This window comes from Takifugu rubripes, chromosome 9, assembly GCF_901000725.2.
Source record: "Takifugu rubripes chromosome 9, fTakRub1.2, whole genome shotgun sequence".
Lineage (NCBI taxonomy): Eukaryota > Metazoa > Chordata > Actinopteri > Tetraodontiformes > Tetraodontidae > Takifugu > Takifugu rubripes.
In genome coordinates this window covers 12,871,192-12,892,609 of record NC_042293.1, presented here as the reverse complement: position 1 = coordinate 12,892,609, position 21,418 = coordinate 12,871,192, and the positions used below count along the sequence as shown (strand labels likewise).

Below are 21,418 nucleotides of genomic sequence, written 5' to 3'. Positions count from 1 at the left end.
AGTTGCCAATTCTACACTCAGGAAGGTTTTTTTTCTGTCATTAAACAGGATTCATCTGGATTGATCTGTGCGTTTCTGCGTGGAAATTTGGGGGGGGTCACCTTTCTTTTCTTTTTTTGCAGACAGTGTGAAATGGGAGTTACAACCTTTGAGCTGACTGTATGAAACACTTCATGGGCCAAAGAATCTTTCATTATTCCAACACTGACTGAGAAAACACAGGAGTAAAGATGACATCCAAAAAACTAACAGACCATTTTACTAGGTACACGTGTCATTAGCAGAGACACATTAACCGATCTTATTGGTTAAACAACGCGATAATTAATCACGAATCGTGTTTTGTACTCATTCCCCGTGAATGCGTCACAGATTGACCCTCTTGTGTTGTTCCACATGTAAATGAAGACTTGAGGAGCATCTAGAGTGAGGAGACCCTCAGTTCTGAGTCAAGGCCGCTCTGAAGTGCCTGCTCCATGTGTCACTGTTATTATTACCTCCCACCTCACCGAGCACGGTGGGCATCTGGTGTCAGTGTGGTGTCGCTGGCTGCTGAGTCATAACAGCACAAATCTGCAGCAAGCACAACGTTTACTGGCACCGCAGGCATAAATGATGCATGTGCAATATTATTATCATCTATCTCATATTTTTGGGTTGGAAAGACTTGGTTGAGGGTACTGGTCCTGGTAAAGGCCAGATTGGATGAGATGGTGATATTTTTTCTTATGGAAATTGGTGCTTTTGGACCTCTCACATCATATTGTATTCACCAGTTTTGCTAGAGTTGGGTTTTCTACAAAAGGCCAGAGTTAAATATTTGATTTTTAAACAGACGATTAAATTTTTAAACACCTAAATGTTTAATTCGGTCTCGCAAATACCAAAGTGGAGAGCGAGAGACAGTCAAAGCCGAATATCAAACCACCGAGATCTGCCCGCAGTTGTTTTACATCTCCAGAGACCCCTCACGGTTCACTTCGTACCGGTGGAGTTAGGTTTTTATATTTTATTCTTTTATTTTAATGTGTTAAATATTCACGAGGAGACGGCTCGAATTGGCCGGGCTGATACCACACGAGGCCATTTTGGGGCTGATTAGGTTTTACACGTGACCTTGACCCGACTTTCTTGACCTCAAGGCGCTTTTTAATTTGGCCTCTGCCTGAAAACTGAATCAGGATGTGCTGGGAATAGCCCGTCATTAATTATAGCTAAAGTGACAGACGGCTGTTCAGTGAAGGGTTACGCTAATTGTGCCTCATGACTGGGTCTGGTTTGAGATCATCCGACACTGGGAGCCCGTCAGCGCTGAGCTGTGGCTGCGGAGTAACGAGCGTAGCTCAGGGAGCCTCATCCACGACGGTGACACACTAATATTTGCCATCTGCAAGGAATACGAGTCTGGGAGCTTATGTCACGTCTCTGGAGTGGAGGTTATTAATATCCATACAACCGGTGTAACGAGAGCACCAGGTTCTCCCTCGTGTTCCCTGCTGGTCGCCTCATGAATGGGATTCTTCAACTCTGAGGCTCCCAGTCAAACCTCCCAGCAGAAGGGGGGAAAGAAAGCCCTCGGACATCATGTGGGGGTATGTGGGGTATATTTATTTTCTGAAGTCATTTACAGTACAAAATAGACCTCCGGGTAACAAAATAGCCACGATTATGTTTAGAACAACAACGCAATCAATATATAAAGCAGCAAGCTGAGAAACGGTGCGATATAGAAGCTCGTGACGCCATGATTGAGGTAATGAAACAAGCTCGGACGTCACGGGAGAGAAAACGTCCTGCGTCAGGCCTTATTTACATCTGCAGGCAACGGACATTTCACCTTCTTTAAATAGACAACAATTGCAGTCCAGCGGCACATATATGTAACTGTAGTGTGGTTATGACGTCATTGTGGCATTGCTTTTCCAGGTTCCCCATATATTCACACTTCTGAAGTTTAGCAAACTGGAATAAAATCCATATTGCTCTTTCTGGCACTGCAGGTCCAAATCTGTCTGAATACATGCACTGGCCACAACAAGGAGGGACCGGATATCAGCAACGCCCGCGTCCTCAGAGTAAATTTACCATAAATTAACATATACGACATCAGATCATTTGGCTATCAAATATACAACGCTCTTTCAAAATAGAATAAACTTTCTACAAAGCTATTACAAATGGGTGTCAGAAATAGCTCTTCCATAGGACTACAGGTATGTGACATCTATGTACATTAACATGAAATACAAACATACATTAAATTATATATTGTGCTTCCATATCTTTACTAGCATGCGGTTCAAAAAACGTTTTCACAGATGTAAACGATAGTCCGTCGACATTTACAAGTTGTTTGGATGACCTTTGAAGAAACTTCAGAGACCTTCTCAAAGCAGAGTTGGGATGTTGGAAAATGCGGAATAACGACGCAAATGGTTAAATTTGCTCCGGAACTCGTGTTTTTGCCGCAGCGAACCTGTAACGGCGCAGCTGCGGGTGTGAGGATTTGAGATCTAAGCAGGTGGGATGAGCCCAAACAAAAGGAAATATTAAGAAATGCTCTGCTTTCCGGCCTCTCGCTCCACGGAAAATTCAAGAGGAATGTTGAGTTTTGTCGTTTCAGGGACGAGACAGATGCAAGAGCCCGAAGCAACGCACATACCTGACAGACGGAGACGGGCCCCTTCCAGGCGTGGGTAAGGGTGTCGGTGGGCATTCACCTAAGCCGTATAGCAGCCCGGATAGATTACTACTACTTTTCAATTTCGTAGGGCAAAGTTCCAACTAAAACAATAATTTAGTGACTTAAAACTGTACCTTTTAGAAATTTCAGTGCATTAAATGACCCGGCTCCACCTTCCTCATTCCAAACAATCTAAAAATGAAATAAATTAAGCATAAGTTAAAGCAAATCTATCCGTGCACATCAATAATACTCATATAAAAACACTTTTTTTTTTTTATCACACAGGAACAGAAACAGACACAGCGGAGGGATGACATCACTTTAGCGGACATTTAGCGGCGTGAAATCATGCCGTCGTATGAGCTCTCTTTAGATTCCCTCTTCATTAAAACCATCTTTCCTCTCCAACGAGACACGTCATTATTCTCGGTCGGTGGGACAATGTAGTACCTTCTCATTAGGGAGAAAATGTCCCACCTAATTTCTACCCCACGGTTCCCAGCTCTATCACGTTTAGAGCGCTCCAGTTCAATCTATAGACACGGCGGGAGAAGATGAGGGTGGATCTGAAGCAGACGTCTGTCCCAGTGCAGGTGGCGCCCATCCAGTCCTCATCGGACCAGAGTTCTCATCAAGCTCGTCATCATCAGAAGCACCGCTGTGGCTGCAGTGACGGTAAAAATGGAGTTCCAACCTATCTCACTCTTCTGAGGGAGAGAGACAGGGGGGGTGAAAGTGGCGTTAAGAGCCGGTCGAGGCTGTTAATAAACCAGTTTGGAGGGGAAAAAAGCTAACTTGCTTTCTTACAGACCAGAGGAGAGGAGCTTTAAAACCTTCACAGCAGCACATTAAGTATTCATGGCTGTTGAGCAGCGTGAAATATGAAGTGAGAGGAAAAGGGAAGCTGTCCCCTACGCTTCGGTTTTGGGCTGAAGGTTCTGTCCTAATGCGTCCTCTCTGTAGACATATATGGACAATAGCTGTGGAGAAGTGAGGACAGTGTCTCGTGATGGCACCCTGGTGGTGGGCTGCAGGATAAATGAAGGGCGTCTTAGGTCCTCTCATCCAACTCTTGTGAGAAAGAAGTTTATTCTGAACAAAGTGACTTTAAACTGTGATGTAATGCCAAACTGCCCACCCGCCCCATGCTCCTTTCATCCTCATCTGACTGATCCAGCCAAATTAGACCCCCCCCCCCATAAAAACCAGTGCACTGAATTAATCTGCAGAACTGACTGACTGTCAAGAGTTATTTCACCCAAATAGCACAAACACACAAAAATGAAAATAGACCGAAATAAAACAATAATGAATAATGAATTTTAAGGGAAAAACAAACATCAAACATGTTCTTTAAAATGACACCTTGATTTCAGATGGAGCGCTCCATCCTCCATCAAGATCTCTCTCCATCCATCTTTATTAAACTAGTTCCGTCCTGCTTGATGGTTTTACACTGTTGGGGTGAACTGACTGACAAACACACACTCATAGAGATAAGCTCCGCCCATACCTTGCCCTCTGGGACGCCAGCTCCGACAACCAGCACCAGACCACAGCCACTATTACAATCATTCCTATGAAGGGGATGGAGAGAACAGGGTGCTCAGAAGGATGGATGAATCTCTGAGGAGGGAACAAACACACACAAGGACCACAGGAATGGAGAGAATGAATGAACGGAGGGATGGAGTGAGGAATCCAAATAAAAATAAAAAAAGAACACAGATAAAAAAAACAACAAACGTGGACTGGAGCCAAATCAAAGAAGTGACAGGGGCTGTGGCGGTGACATAAGGGGGAGAGGCCGCTGAAGGAGGGATTTATAGTTCCTGTCAAATGAACACAGCATAACTTTACAGTGACAGAGGCGCCGTCTCCGTGCGATTATGCATTTGCAGTCCGACGCGACATTTACTGGCTGCGTGCGATGCTATGGCGACACCAAGGAATGCATGAATGTCACATCTGGAAGCACTTTTGTCTCTCTATCCTCAATTAATTTTCATATTTGTTCCCAATTGTGTTAGCAGAACCTGGACAGGCTGAGCGGACATGGACATTCAGAGAACAAGGACAGCGTCAGAGACAGGCACGGGTAGACAGTTTGACAATGCGGAGACATTAAATCACAGCTGTTGCAGACAAAACACAGTTTTAGGCTCGATTGCTTAACCCAGAAGACCATCGCAGCCTTTAAAACGTTCCTTAAAACGTGCTGTATGGAAGCCTATCAAGCCTGTAATGCCTTTAAAGCTGCAGCTCGTCCCCCAGGTTGCACGGTGCGTTCAAGTACCGCACCGTGTTATGTTCACAAGCTGTTCACTCACACCCGGAGGACAAACACACTCGAGTCACAAAAAGGACGATAAATTTGGTGCGGTAGTTTCGGATTGTTCAAGAAGCTTCCAGCTACTTGTAGGCTGCGTTTGTGTCCAACAACAGTACTAAAGCAGACGCCGTGCCCAAAGCACAGCAGAAATATTGATATGCCCTGACAGGTCAGGTCGGTTGATAGCAAAACAGGGATTGCTGGTATGAAGCACAGAAAGAGTGAAGAGCGAGCTCGACAAACACAGGAGAACAGCCAGTGTGAGGGGTGGTGCGTTACGTGTTAGGAGACAGTGGGCGCAGAGACAAAGTGTTGCTTTACAAAAATCATGACTCCGTGTTCTGAAAGCGCTCCAGGAATAGATTCACCAGGGAAAACGCTCCAAGAGTCGACGGTCGAGCAAGCAAAAGTGACTAAACGACCTAAAAATGCGTTGTGTGTGGTTCGGGGGAGTTTAGGGATAATAAAACACGATGTCATTTATGAATTATTGTTATTCCTGGCGTGTACAGCAGCAGGAACCGACGGCCTCTGCAGACACACGTTAGCCTGATTATGTTCTAGGCCCGCCGTTATGAATCACGTAAACGTGCGTCCTTCTCGGCGTGTTTGGATGTTGGTGGCCGTCGCTCACCTGAGCCCCCCCGGACAGTTTCTCCAGCTCCGCCTTGCAGCGCTGCAGCTCCTCCTCCAGCTCTGCTCTTTCCCTCTGACTGCTGTCATACATCACCTGCAGCTCCTGCAGCTCCACCTTCAGACCGTCACACTGCAGGACACACAGATCCAACACTCAGACTCCAGCAGCGTGAAGAATTGACGTCTTTTCTTGGCCAAATATATAATTCTGCTTCGCAAACGAGAGAGAATCTTTCCAAAATTCTGCCAAAACGCGCTTTATTTTGAACGAGGAAGATCTTCACCGTCAAACCGTTGAAACGCAAAAAGCCTAAAATATTAAAGCAGACAAAACATTTGCTTGTCCGTAAGTGTAAGCAGCCTCTCACACAGTGATTTCTGCTGCGTTCAGTGCTCAGCTGCGTTATTCGGTCGAAAAAACGCAACGGTTTTGTTTCTGTTCCCTTCGGATGCTGCTGCTGATAAAGAAAAAACAATCAGCGCCGCTGTTTCGCAGATCGGGGAACAAATCGGCTGCAAATTCTGTTGATAAATGTGAGATATTTGCCAGGATTCCTGCAGAAGCAAAGATTCAGCTCAAAGCTAATTAAGCCTGATGAAGGACTCTCCACATCATACCTCTCTCTGGACCTGGGACGCCTTCTCCTCCGCCTGCTTGAGTTGGTCGCGCAGGGAGAAAATCTCCCCGACGCCTCCGTTCCAGCCGGTGGGTGTCATGGGCTTCCCATCGAAGGAAATATTCTTCTGGATGGAGGCGTCCACCAGGCGGCAGTTTTCGGACTGGGCCATGGTCATGTAGGTCTCCGTCATGACCTCATCTGGGCCGCTCTCCATCTCCTTGCCCTCCGTGGCCTCTCCACCGTCCTCCTCCTCCTTCAGAGACAGGTAGATGCTGGAGCTGGAAGAAAGCAGCGGAGGCGATGACTACGACGCGTCCCGTGTATCTGAAGTTCTCCAAAAAGTCCCTCGGAAAACAGATTTCCCTCATCAAAAGGGTGGAGATGGATGAGTAAACCACTTTATGTGATAATCAGCAGGCTGCTTTGCATTTTCCGCCGAGTGTTGTCAGATTTAATATGCCCAGGCCTTCATTACGGTGTCACCACAGTCTGACAGCCGTTTTTATCTGTGTTCCTGCCGCACACACGCTGACAGGCTGTCTAACCAGGCGTGAAAATAACAGAACCAGATTATTTTCATTATCAGCTAATCCATTTTTTTTCTGCTGCATTTAGTCCATAAAATGTCAAATGTGATGGAAAAAAAAGATCCATAACAGCTTTTCTTTCACTTAAATTAATGTTTTAAATGAGCATCAAAGCCTTAAAAAGGTTCTAATTCTTCTTTTAGTACCGGGCGTTCTGCACTGCCGCCTCCAGCGTTGTCTAACTTCAGTTTTAACCAACACTATAAATAAAGTTTGCCTTTGAGTCGACTGCACTTTAAGATCTTCCTGAGCAGATGGAGCGTGATTAGAGCGCGATAGATTAAAAAAAAAAAAGAATCTGAGCAGCTAAACAGATCTTGTTTTGGTGACTGACTAATACTGAATGTTAATGAATTTGGTCTGAATAATCATTTAACGATCTCACGGTTTCCACGCTTGTTTAATCACCGCGCGAGATTAAAGTTTAACCGGAGCGATTAAACAGGTGGCGGGGGGCTCGTATTCCGCAGGGTCTCCCCTCCAGCTGATCCAGCCGGCGCAGCTGATGAGCAAGCAGCCGTTGACCTCTCACCATGTTCTCTGTCTCTGCAGCAGCTGCAGCCGCTCTGACAGACGCCTGTTGTCCTCCTTCAGGGACTGACACTCCTCCTTCAGGATGCGACACTCCTCCTTCAGCAGGTCCACGTCACCTGATGGAACAAGGTTGGAGATTCCGCAGGTCATTGCTGAGGTGTCATTATCGCAAAAGAACACACAAATAAGTTAAAGGAGCGTCGCTCCCGCCTGTCCCTCTCTGAGGACTCCAGGGATGACATCATCTGTGTGAAGTCACTCCCCTTATGACCTCATATCACTGAAATTTTACACACACACACACACACACACACACAACTCACTCCCCTGGCGCTGTTCTGCAAAGACAATCATATTATTTATTAAAGCCTGCGAATGATTTATTCTCTTGGCTGTGGGATGCATTACGAGAGCACAGAGCAACATGCAATACGTCCCGCTTTGTTTTTAATCAGCTGCCAAGATTGGTGATGTCATGTGTGCAAGATGTGTGCAATCGACATCCTGGGAAAGGTAAAAAGCACACATGCATGTAGCAGGTCCAGAGAGTCCCACATCCTCCCGTATCCTGCATGTTCAGATGTGGTCAGACTTTGGTTTTTAATCATCTCTGGCCATCAGGATCTGCATTCTTGAATACGTGCTGCCATTTTTTGTGGTTGCCAGGGTTTTTTTTCCAATGATAAACGCAGGCAGAACTGGCCATGTTGAGCTCTCACCTTCCCTCCTCTCCGCCTCCCTGCGCTGGCTCTTCATGCTGATCTCGGCCCTCAGCGTGGTGATCTCCAGCTCGTACTCCTGGGTCTCCTCGCTGAGGCGCTGCAGCTCGGCGCGCCGGCGGCACAGCTCCTCCTGCAGCGAGGCGATGTCGTTCTCCCGCTCGGCCGCCGCGTCCTCGGCGGCCTGCTGGAGCAGCAGCACCTCCTCTCTGGCCATGTGCAGCTCCTCCTGGGCCTCGGTTAACTCGCTCTCCTTCTCCTCCTCCAGGCTGTCCATCTCCTCCTGCACAGACCGAAGCTGGGCTGTTGGGGAGAGGAAGAGGAGGAGGAGGAGGAAGAGGAGGGAAAGAGTAGGTTATCTTCATAGGGGATGTGGGGGGGCGTGCGGATCTGATGTAACTGACGGTAACTGATATGTCTTTTATTTTAGTGTTTTCAGAAAAGATGTTATTGAAGCAGAACCATCAGGAAATGACAATATAAGATCATTAATTACAATGTTTTAAAACATTGTCTGTTTCCTAGGGGGGGTTTTTATATGAAAAAATCTAAACAAAGACAGAAAAAGAAGGATGAACACGAGTTTGCGTTTTAAATCAGGAACTATGCAAAAAAAAAACTCTTTAAACAAGGGTGCGCACCATGTGCCAGAACAAACCTCACTGCTCAGCACTTTTTGTACCTTGTAGATTCTGAATCTGGCGGGTAAAAGCTTCAGCCTGGTGGGCACTGGCCAGACGCTCTTCCTCCAACAGACCTGGAGAAGAGGAGAAGAAAGCTGTTTCATTTCCTTCTTTTATGGTGGTGCATATGGTTCAAATCATAAACATGCTAATAATTTTAAATTCTCAATAATTTATGACTTCCAGAATCCTCCAGCTGGGCCTCTCTCACTCTTTCCACATGCTGCTGCTTGATTGGTGGCTGGAATTACTGATCATCCACAGCAGAAGCCTTCCTCTGAAGCTCCAGCTAATCTTACATCATGCTCAGATCGTGTGACCCCTGGACCCACAAGCCCCCCTTTCAGCCAGCTGCCAGCCGACCGGACAGCTGACCCCCCCCCCCTCCCCCCAATGGGAGTTGTCTGTGGTGTCGGATACCCAGTCTGGAAGTTTCCGTGTCCCCAGTTGTCTGAGAAATGCCTGCCTGGACCAGGCTCAGCGTGTCTTTGTATCACACACACACAAACACACACACACCTTTGTTTCACACACACATGCAGCTCATTGTGACTTCACACTCAAGGCCGCACTCGCTGTTCTTGTCCCTGAACATTAAGCTCATCATTTCTAAGCCATGACGTGACGCTCCATTTAGCGGGTGTGATCAGCTGACCGTGTCACTGGCGGCACATAAATATTTATGCTCCTACGTGTTCAACTAGAATGTGATGGAGAGAAGACGTCCTCCGTATGAGTTAGGTCCTGAGGCATGACTGACATTGATTCATAGAGGGGAGGGATGTGGAATCTACTAAACGCCTTTGTTGTGGCTGTTTTAAGATGCAGGAATTTGAGAGTATCGTGCCTCTCAACTTATGGATGGGAACACAATCTTTGTCCCAGTTGAGGTGACTTACGCTCGTTAAATGTTACGCTCTTCTTTTAAGTGACTGCCAGAGAGAAATGAGACCCATTGTAGTGAGCAGATTTACTTCAGACAGATCAGACGTGTCATCGGAGCAAAGAGAGGAAGAGGAAATTGTCACGTTATCACGCCATCATCACGTTAGCTGCTGAAATTAATAAACAACCGTGTTCTCAAGTATTTTCCTCTTCACACCAGGCTAAAGGAGCGGCAGGCGCACCGAGATGATGAGCTTCTATCATCTCGCTCATTCTTTCTTCTACACTCATCACAAAATCCATAAAGGCAAATTATCATCATTTCTACAAAAAGTTTTCCAAATTCCCGACATGTGGATCAGAATATTAATGATTATTCAACTGACAAATCAAATCCTCTCTGTACTACTAATTACAAAACGCAATTTAGAAGTAAAAAAGTCATCATCATCATCATTTAATACTGACAATTACACAAATGTCGGTTCTGCTGAGGACTACTTATGGGGCTGAGTTATGAACAGTACTCAAATTAGACAAATTATGGAAATAAACCCAGGATAATAGAGGGGTCCCCTCTTTAAAGGCCTTAAATCTGTCCTTTACCACTAGGTTGACCACCACCAGATGACCTCAGGTAACAAATGTAAGAGTGAACCATCTCCTCAGTGGCTGAAGTCTCACCTTGCAGCTCGTGGATGCTCTCCTGGTGTTTGTTGGAGGTCTCCCGGGCATCATCCAGCTCCAGCAGCAGCTGCAGCACCTGAGCCCTCAGCTCCTCCAGCTCCTGCTCCTCTGTCAGCACCTCCTGCTCCTTCTTCTCTTCCCCTTCACCCTCCTCCTCCTTCATCATCTTCTCCTCCTGATCCTCCTCCTCCTGGGCCGTCTCCCGGTCCATCTCCTCCTTCTCGTTGTTCTCCTCCAGGACTCCTCTCTCCTTGGCCGTTATCTCGTTGTCCATGTTGGGGCTGCACTCTGCCTTCAAATCAGACGGGTCATCTGATGAAAAGAGAAAGAGAAAGAGAGAAAGAGAGAAAGAGAGAGAGAGATTTACAGGTGAGAAACCTCCTGTCATCACTCCAACAGGGTTTAGATGTTTTAGTTTGAATCAACAGCACCATCTTGTGATCATTGCGACACACAGAAACTTGGATATTCAGCCTATAATAAATAGCTCGTATGGAAAAGAAGAAAACTATCAATATTACGAGGCAGCTCTTAAACCATTACACACAAGGTTTATTTTTTAAAATTCATTTCATTGCAGTCTATAAATTAAATACATCTGCACTGCTTTGAAGACAATCACGTCATACTGAAGCTTTATTAAAGTTTATAGCGGATTAAATTGCTGAATCATATTCTCCCAGATGACCGTTTTAATTCATTTAATGACAGCAATTTCAAACAATTTGCTCTAAAACAGGGATGAGATGTTTAGCTGCTCACATATAATTAATACAATTCAGCCTTATCTCTTCTACATCGCTTAAAAAATATTGTAAGATAAATACAAAACTGGATGATCTAGTCATATTTATGGTATCAGAAAGTAGATTCTTGCTTAAATTAGTATGACATCTCTTTGAACTCTGGGACTAGTTTAGCTGTTACTTTTCTCTGAACCTCAAACTTTAGATTCAAAAGGAGACAAAACTGAATTGGAAGACGTCACCAGGGATGTGCAGAGGGCCAAACGTATTCCCGAGCGTAACTTTGGAAGATTCCTTTTTAAACCAATCCTAGCATGAAACTGTCTTCCTCAACATCAAACTAAACTTACTTACTGCAACAGCATAAGATTTTAAGTAATCATAATTGTGTGATTCTCATTTTAAACTGCCTGATTCGAGTTAAATTGATCTGTTTGCATCTCCCGCCAGCAGGGGGCGGTGTCCGACAGTCACTGCAGAGGAAGAGGAGGGTGGCGGTCATGTATGCTAAAGCCATCATGACTCACCACTCAGCAATGCAGCTGCAAGCTCAGAACAACACAAAGTTGCACTACAAAAGACAGATATGGCTGAAACCACAGTTTCCCTCATTCTGCTTACATGCTTTTCTGCCTTGTTTTTCGTGGCGTTCTTCGCATTCACAGGCACCTTTGAATGAGCATGAAGGTGTTGTCAAGTCTGCACGAGCCAGGGAGGAATCCAATATATGCGTGTTGTGATAAACTTTAGTGTTTATCCTTCAGCATTAAAGCAGCTGATGCTCACAAAAGCTGCACAGGCCGATATGGAATGATAATAAAATCCCCTTTTTCCAGGAGGAAAAGTCCTTTCCCATTAGTTAGATGAGATTTATGATGAGTCGGGAAAAGGTCAGAGCTTAAGAGGAGATTATGTTCGCAGTGTCACTTGTTCTGGTGGACCTTTAAAAGAAGCCAAAATTCACATCTGAGTCAAATTAATGATGCTGACGAGAGACAGAAAACTATGAGTAAATGTCCTCGAACACAAGTTGACGTCATTTATTTGAACACACAGGATAGCTTACTTCAAACCTAATGTTAACCCCATCTTATTTCATACTGGCCTGTGATATGGGGTCAGTCCCCTCCCAGTCAGAAAAGCAGGACAGGGTCCACCCTTCACGTCCCTGCTTCTCCACAAATTGCTGTTTGGGCTCAGAAACGGCTGTGAGTGCTGGGGATGAGGATGATGTGTGCTGGGACCCAGAAGGGGAGTGATGTGATTAAAAAAAGGGTGCAGCAGGGGACAAAAGTGAAGCATTAAGTAAAGATCTACCTAATTAAGAGCGATGCTCGCTGGTGTAATCCTGGCTCAGGGGAAGCTGCCGTTTCTGTCGGTAATTATTTCTTTGCCCTGTTGTTTCCCTCTCAAGATGGAACTGTTTCTAGCACAGCCATGCGCACTTCTTCTCATCATGACTGCAGCAGCCAGCTCGCTTCCTCCCTCGTAATAATGTTCGTTTAGACAATACAGCCCCTGTGAGGCAGGAGAAGGGCTTCATGAGCGCTGGACTATTTTGTCATTAAACTTTGATGCTGCTGTAATGACTTAGTCATAACGAGGAGCTGTGCAGCCCAGTAGCTGGGGGAGAACTGGAGCTGCTTGTATAGCCAGCGGCAGCTAAAAGCCATCCAGAGAGAAAAAGCTTCCCACTGAATATCAGTCACATCCAGATCCTGTGGGATGTCTGGATCACGGCGTAATAACTCACAACGCTCTGTGCTGCGCTTGAGCTCGTTGGGTTGGGAGACGCAGCGTTCGTGCTGCCCTTGAATAGGTATAAACTTCAGCAATGCCATTAGATTACAGTGGCAGCAGGGATGGATTGTCAGAATATTTTATCGCAAGCTTGCAAAATTAGACCGCCTGATAGGGGATAAAAGTTGGAACGTAAGGGGAAAAAAAAAGCTTTTGTCAACTTTTGTTGATGTTAAATCTATCCAACCATCCTCCACACGTTCCTTCAAATCCTCTTCTCCCTGAATAATAATTTCACCGCTGAAACAAACAGAAACCATTAGCACCTCCACTTACGAGCGCATGTCAAAGACAGTGCACGGCACAATCTGTTGCGCTGACGTGTGATCACCCCGCTGCGTTCCTGGCACGGCAACGCCGTTTTAGTCACACGGGGATTTCATTAGACATGGACGCTGCGTGCATATAAGAGCAAGGACAGGCAGGGGAGTCGTCTCCGGAGCATTGTTACAGCTCCAGGGAGCAGACGGCTTTATCTGGCCGCAGCACATTTCTCCGTAATCACGCCGACGCAGAAACACGCCGAGAATGTCGCGGCGAACAGCGTGGCACTCAAGAAACGGGACGAGACGCAGCTCGACTGCTTTTTGTCAGCGTCCAGGAATAGCTGTGTGAGATTAAATGTGATCATTAATGTGGAAACACGGGCCCTTTGTTTTGCCTCTAAATATGGCGCTCGAGCGCAGGGAGGGGAGTTTAACCAGGTCTGAGTGAGGAATTTAGCAGACAGGTATTCTGAGAGAGGCGTGAACATAGGATGCAGATGTGTTTCAAAATGGAACCAAAGCCAAGCGTTATCCTGTGAAAATAAATCTATTTGTATCAAAGAATTCCTTTTTGAATGAACATTCCTTCAATAATCCCAGACATTCTGTTTAGCAGTCTGCACATATATGACGCAACTTTCTGTAAGTAAATAAATAAATAACTCTAGTTTCTAAATCCCCGTCGTGCAGGTAGAGACTGACGGTGCATTAAATTCTGGAAGCAAGTAGCCGGGTGGATGTGCTGCTGGCTGTGGAGGCGCTGCTCCATTTAAAGTGCACACGAGCCTGGGCTTTAACGCAGGCGCAGCTCTTAATATCCATGCGAACATGCAGGCTTGTGGATCAAGTCCCACTTCTGGCGAGCCTACGTGCGTTTGTGATGGTGCGAGGCTGCAGTGTGTGAAGCATCCGTGTGTTTGCCGTGGCTCTCTGCAGCTGTGTAGGAGGCCATGCATAATGCACGCTTCTATCCTACTACACCAGCTTTGAAGTCAACCCTGAGCTGAGGCTGGAGCTCTGTCCCATGCAGCTGCACACTTCTTCAAGGGTGGGCTGAGGAACCCAGTTGAAGTAGGAGAAACAATGAACAGGGTGAAAGGAATAGGTGAAGCCCTACAAATGAATGTGGAGAGGTTAAAAAAAGCAGCTTGTGCCTGTTTGCCACATCTGACTGACTTCTTCCCACAGCTGTAGATGAGGAGGCGCGGCTCCATGTGGTGAGGGTCTTGTAAGGTTAACGCAAGTTTATCTCCGCCTCTCTCTGTACTCCTGGGAAAAGGAGCCAAAGAACAACATAAGCAGCAGAGAAGATGAGAAAAGAAACAGGAAGCACGAGCACCCCAAGAGTTGCACCGACCTAATGAGACACTCTGTAATTTAAATGGAAAATCCATGTTTGCTCTTTCAAAGGGAACCAGAGAAACTGGGTCAGAGGGAGAGAGGTACATCACAGGAGGAGCGACAATATGGACTCATTAGATGAGCGTGCACAAATACTGTGCTCATACTGTTGATAATTAATTCTGGGATGTCTTTTTCTTCTTTTCAAGAAAAACATGAAGGAATTTGACAAGGATGGATAAGAAGGCAGGAAAACTCCTGAAGTGGTAATAATCCATTTGATCACGAATCAGCACCTCCAACCTCAAAGCCATCTCTGCAAGAGCTGAAATCAGAGGAAATACGACAGCTCGCCATGTAAAGTAGCTGCTTCACAGCTCTGAAGGTCAAAAGCAACCAAGACATTTTTCCATTATGCAACAAGACTGAATTTAAAAATATCACCTGGCACTTTTGTCAACAATACGGCCTTGAGAGCCTGTTTTAAACTGTAAAGGTCCGAGGAGACGTGGGAACACATGTAAGACCTAAAAGCTGCAGGGTACAGGGGGGTGGGGTGGGGGGGTGTTTTCATTTGCTCCCATGCCTGGCCAGGATAAACACTGATGCATCTCCAGCTTGTTGTCTTTCTCCCAGAGTTTGTCGTTGGCAGCAACTTTGCCGTTAATTAGTTCCAGAGATTGGAGAAAATCCTGCCCCCATGGGAAGAAGCGATGCCGAGAGTGAGGGGGAAAACACGGGAGGACGAGGATGGGAGAGAATCGGCGTGTGGGCAGGGGTGGCAAAGGTTTGTGTGTCTGCGCGGGCGTGTGCGCGTATCGGAGGTTGTGTGGGCGCTGAGGAGAGGCGAGGATTGAAGCTGAAAGAGGGGGGAGAGAGGCCGACTGCGAACACAGATATGGCTGGCGACTCATGCAAGTGGGAGGAACAATATGGTGGCCGACCACTTTTGAGATACACAGACGGCTTTCAAATCTCAAGGCAAACTCTGATGGTGTAGAATTGATCAGCGGCAGCATGTGGTGGTGCACGTGCAAGCCCTGCTGGCAGACAAAACAAGAGTTCCCCCTAATGCCACAATGTGCTGGAACTAAACTAGAGAGCCCCTCTCTTGTTAGCAAGACGTCTCGCTGGAACTGACCTCAGCCAGGAGACAAAAGTACCTGAATCCACTCAGATCCCCAAGTGTCTGCAATTTAAATCCCTGTGAGAGGCCACTTGTGGCTGTCTGGATGTTTATCCTTATTACAGCTGGGACTGATGCGTTGAGATGCTCGCTGTCGGCGGACGCTAAACATTCCTCTTTTAAAGCACACTGCCAGGCTGTGGTGACAGGAATAGATCTCCAGAGCTAGCATAACAGGAACAGCCACGTTAACATGGTGAATGTACAACCTGCAGCACAAAGAATCACAACAGAGAAAAAAAAAAAAGGTGTAGTTCAGTTTCTTAACACAGGAAAAGGAAGCTGGGTTCTGGTGGACAGGGCGGCCCAGGTGACCTTTGGGGTCCCAACACACCAATAAACATCCTCCTCTTCAGTATCCCACGCCGAGCTGCAGAAAACACACTCTTCAAAACATTCCATGCATTCTTCTGGGATAGATTAGACACAGGGACATGTGCAGCTGCTTGAGGGAATCAGATCATGGGCAGAAAACACAGAATGAAGCGAAACCAGAATAAAACCCTCGCCGAGTGACTTCCTGTTGCATCAGTTGCTAACAGGAGACTGTTTGGTCCGCCGCGTGTCACTCATCCGTTTACCTGGCAGCAAAGCCTCTGTCAAATCACAGCTGACAGCAACCGCCACATTTTAATCAGTCAGTGATGAAGATGGACGCCAGAGCGCCACTAAATCGCAGCGATCACGTCGGGAGCAAACACGTCTTTCCTCTACATTTTCGGTAGACCACATTTCATCTGGAAAGGGGAGCTAAAAATAGCACAGAATCCCAGATAATCGCGCAGACACACACACACACAGGCAGTCGCGACATACATGCAAAACAGCTACACCATCTGCAGCACAGACCTGTAGAGTCCAGAGCCTCCTCGATGAGTGGAGGTAAACGCAGTCCATCCATAGCCTTCTGTGGCTGCGGCGTGAGAGGGAAAGACGCAGAAAGAGAGTGGGCGAGAGAGGGTCAGAGGCTCCGCACGCCCACCTCAGCTGCAGCGAGAGAGAGAGAGAGAGAGAAGGGGAAGGAGAGAGAGAGGCACAAAACAGCATCAGGTACTGCCGGGCAAACACGCAGCCGTCGGTGCTTACGCGCAGTGACGCACACGCATGCACACGTTCACACAGCTGCACCTCGGGACACTTTGGGAGGGATCCAGTAAAAAAAAAAAAGGATGCTGTTTTTAATCTTTACCGACGGTTCTCTCTCTCCCTCTCTCTAACGGCTCATATTTTCTTCTACAACACCCTAGTCTTATCAATTATGCAGGGATCCATTTTAGCCCCGCCCACACCATGGCCCTTATTGACGTACAATATCACGAGGCAGAAATCATTAAAATTTAAAGAATTAAAATAAACTAATGCAAAACAAAATTTTGTTATAATGAATGGGGATTTTTCTACCTTTCGCTCACTGACAGTTTTGGACCTACCCACCAACACACACACACACATACTTCCTCCACCAGTGTAACATGTAACCACAGAGAGCGGGCAGACTTCAGTGGTGGAGGGTGACAGCCACTGCAGTGAATTACAGCTCACTTTCAAGTCATTGCTCATTTCCTCCACCTCTTCTCGCAGGTTCCCATTAATAACACCCTCGGCAGATTCATCACTACCCTTTACACACTTGAGCACTCGCAAATTTCAGCTGGCAAGTCAGGTGCGGCCTGAAACGTGTGAACATGTCAGCGCAGACAGAAAGCGGAAAGGAGGAACCGGGCTCCACTCCTGCTCGACCCCGTCGGAGGATGTTCCTATCACAGAGCCGTCGGTGAGCAGGAAGTGGTCTGCACACACATGTGTGTGTCTGAAAGAGGAAGCATCAGAAAAAGGAAGACATTGATGCGACTGAATTAGAAAGCAGAAGAAGAAAGTCTGCCTGAAGTCTCTACATGTCTACATCAAATGACAGCCCCCCCCCCCCCCCCAAACACACTTAAATTAGATGTCTGGTTTTCACTCACCTCCACTGTTGCAGAACTCCAGGCAGGCACTGATCAGAACCGAGATATGATCGAAACAGCTTTCTCCGTTTGTACGAAACAACTTCCTGAACCAGATGGACAGGAAGTTGGAGCCTGGGGACGGCTCAGGTGCCCTCAAGGACCTGCCAAGTGCGCTCGTACCGACATGAATGTTTTCTCCTGTGAGAAGGTTCACAAGCGCGCTGCTAAAAGACTAATTACGAATGACTAAATGTGTGTGAGTCCAGGCTGGAGCACGCAGGGGCTGTTTGTTCTGTAATAGAGACGAGTCCCTCGGTGTGTGAGGTCATGTGTGTGGAATCCATCCAGCAATACTGCGGTCTTTGTTCCATCCAAATTCAATTCCAAGTCATATGGGGAAGTCGCCCACAGCTTCAGACCTCAGGAATGCAATCCTGCAATTCACATGTAGCACACAGAACACAGTCACAGACACATATATGCAAACATAAGCATCAATAATGCACGCCGTGATTGGCGCTGAGCTTTTTATGCAATCTTGAATGAATGAAATGCATTTTAAAGGGTTTGGAATGGAATTACATAATAAATAATATACAATATAAGCTAATCAACATATACATTAAATAACTAAAATTGACTGAATTTGAGAAAGTGGGAAACTTCTCCCATATTTAGCAGCTTTTCAGTCTGGTGTTGGAGAAGAGCTGCAGCATCATCAGGGCCTCTGTGGTGACATAAAGACGGTTCTAAACTTCTAACCAAACTTCTAAACTTCTTCTAAAAGAGATTTAGAGCTCTACTCTGAAAACCCAAGAAATGGGTGACCAAGCCCACCATGCATCTTCTACAATAATCAAACCTCTCAAATAGTTTGCATTCTCTATACTGGCTATAAATTAAAATGGTTTTACTAAAGATGAGTAGAACCATCAACATCATCAGTTAAGAGCATTAATGGCAGAACCAACCAATGAACCTGGTTGGGCTTCTTTAAAATAAGAAACTATTGACTTGTGGGACACCGCACGGACTCGTCTTTGATTTCAATTATTTTTCAACTGCCTGAAAGCACGTTTTCCGTTACCGTGGCAACCCAACCCAAAGTACCGTGAACGTGTCCGATGTCGTAACGTGTGGAACCACGTTCAACACATTAGGTGCCCAACTTGCACCAAATGATCCTGCTGTTCTTACATTCGAACCACTGTTTTAGAGTTGGATACAACTGTTTCAGCCACAATTAGCTCGAAGCAGCAAACTGTCACGTATTAGCATTTTCGTATCGCTGCATGCTAGCATGCTAACACAATGATACTTACGTTGAAAACACTGAGGAAACAACGGCCAACTTCTCCCTCTTCCAGCAAGCCAGTTGATCTTCTTCAGCCATTGTCGCGTAGCTGCAAGCTTCTTTATATTTATTCATCCCTCACCTGCGAGGCCAATGCACGTAGTTGAGTTGCGGCCTGTTACCGTGGCAACACAACGTAAAGCGATCAATCATGCCACCTGTCGTAAATGCTCAAACGAGGGTAAAAATGCTACTGAAGTCAGCCCGGAAGCTGCCTTCCACAGGTGTGAGGGAACCTGCAGGGCTCTGTGCAGGACCATCCATGTCTCTTGTTTATTTATTTGTTTTTCCCCTCTTTTTTTTATTAAAGATCACCATTAAACACAACATATTTGCTCTGCAACTCCCACCCATTCTAAATTAGCTATAAATTAAATACAGCTTACCTTTCTGACATAAAATAACACGTAACAATAGATTAAAATATCCACAATACGGATAAAAGGACAGACATTATTTGTAACCTATAGAAACTATTTGTTATCAGTGGCTGAGCCCAAAAACACTAACACTGTAAGCCGTGACAGATGCAGCAACGGTCCATCAGTGTGGTTGTTTTTACAGTGGCAAAATCTGTTTCGTGATTCAACTCCAGGTGGAATATGTTTTGGGTAGACTGCGGTGTGCTTTAAATAGGAATTTGGAGGTGACAATTCACATGGCCCAAGAACAGGAGGAACAGATGGTCCAAGTAGCTCCATAGTGATAAGGTACATATGGCAGCCAGGCTTGGTACAAATAGTTCAACAAAGCAAAAAAAACAGCATTAGCTAACATCTCCACAGCGTATGATAAGTCCTCAGCATATGATGCAGCTCTAGAATGGAGTCGAATATGGGTCCTGGTGAATAGCAGCAACCTGGTTGATATCATTTGTGTCCAGATAAGGCAGAGCGGTTCACAGGCTGTATAATTACTCTCAAGTGACACTGTATCATTGTCACCGTCAGCCGGCCATGTAATGGAACCTCAGAGCTATGAAAGACAGTGATTCACCCCACAATCCACTCTGCAACTCTGGGCTGCCAGCTCTTCGCACCCAGCATCACCGTGGTGCTCTGGGGTTGCCTAGCAACTAAAGGAAATTGGCTGTGCCTTTGAATAAGGGGATTTTAAGAGGTGAGTCATCTGAAGACCTTGATGATAACCGTCTCTATAAATCTGCCGTTTTCTGGCCGCCGTTTCTCTGGATTTCAGACGTGACTAAATTTGGCTGCAGACGGCATCAGAGCCGCAGACCTTGTGGCTCTTTGCTGAGGACAGGATACGTTTTTATGTTATAGAGCAGAAAGCAGAGGAAGGGAACATGGCCCTTTTCCATGACACCATAAACAGGAAATGGGAGAGAGCGAGCGCTGCTGTGGCCATAATTTGTTTGGAGTCTGCAGAGGTCAGGACTTTCCCATCATATGAGTTCAGATTTATTTAAAAAAAATAAAATAAAATAAAATAAAAAATAAAAAAAAGCTAGACATGGATAGTAAAATACACACAATCAGTTTTAGCTATAAAACATAATGTAGTACACCAACCTTCCCTCCACTGATATTCTCCTTTCTATTTTATACTCCTAGTATAAAATAAAAGCGCCTCCAAAAGAAGCAGGACCCAAACGGCCCGGCCTCATCCTGTATGGGTCACCATGCCAACCTGTGTGAGGAGGAGGCCCAAGGAGCCTCAATGAGGTCCTGGGATAATTAACAGCTCATTATGGAGCCCAGTGTATAGGCTGGCAGGCTCCTGGATCCACAGGGGGGAGCGCGGTAGGGAAACACAAAGGATCTGAGGGCACATCAAAAGGAAACACTCACTTTTTAGATCACATAAAACAGACGATAGAGGCGAGATCAGGAAAGAAAATAGTGCTCTCCATTCACGCCTACAAATATAGCTCCTAATCCCCTTTTATAAGCCTCCGTGTGTGGGCGGGTAGGTGGGCGACTGTGTGCATGTGTGTCATTTCTCTGTAACACCATTCTAAGTGCACCCCCTCCCTGCCCCCCGCCCCCATATCAGAGATGCTCCACAAATGGATGAAACACTGCCAGTGTGTCCAAACAAGCACAAACAATATTAGGCTCACATCTCCAGCTTCCTCTCCTCAGCTTAAACCAGTGTGTGTGTGTGTGTGTGTGTGTGTGAGTTCCATCGTCTTTCTTCCTGTGTGAGCTCTCTGCTTTGCATGCAGGCAGGTAGGCACCAGGCACACACCCCAGGGCTCACGCACGGGTTGTGCCAGGTGACCCGCATTCTAAAGTGGCTGCATTTGACAGTAGCTGAGCGCCATTTTGCGTGTGAATGGTTGTGTATTTGGATCTGGTGCTGGCTGACGGTGCCGTGCAGATGTGACACTGCTGTGTGCAAACAGTTGCAGTTTTCCATGTGATTTTAAATGTAGAACAATTAG

At 46.2% G+C, this 21,418-nt stretch overlaps 1 protein-coding gene across 8 annotated transcripts; it reads right to left on the bottom strand.

Annotated features, from left to right (window-relative positions):
* Positions 1 to 1,587: 1,587 nt before the first annotated feature.
* On the bottom strand, positions 1,588 to 19,136 carry ccdc136b (coiled-coil domain containing 136b). 8 transcript variants are annotated; one of them, XM_011607534.2, is made up of 11 exons: positions 18,980 to 19,134; positions 17,676 to 18,091; positions 16,525 to 16,695; positions 10,367 to 10,681; positions 8,797 to 8,871; positions 8,115 to 8,417; positions 7,394 to 7,511; positions 6,273 to 6,552; positions 5,653 to 5,784; positions 4,200 to 4,312; positions 1,588 to 3,393 (listed from the first exon to the last, which is right to left on the bottom strand). In XM_011607534.2, exons 3-11 carry the CDS (start codon positions 16,607 to 16,609, stop codon positions 3,381 to 3,383), a joined length of 1,434 nt encoding a protein of 477 aa, XP_011605836.2. In that variant the 5' UTR covers positions 16,610 to 16,695; positions 17,676 to 18,091; positions 18,980 to 19,134; the 3' UTR covers positions 1,588 to 3,380. The 8 variants fall into 8 exon arrangements, 6 of the variants coding, with proteins under 6 accessions (XP_011605836.2, XP_029697720.1, XP_029697721.1 ...); XR_964825.2 differs by having other exon boundaries at positions 3,316 to 3,393; positions 4,200 to 4,263; positions 18,980 to 19,133; XM_029841860.1 differs by lacking the exon at positions 1,588 to 3,393 and adding an exon at positions 3,400 to 3,714 and having other exon boundaries at positions 18,980 to 19,136.
* Between the last annotated feature and the right edge of the window lie 2,282 nt (positions 19,137 to 21,418).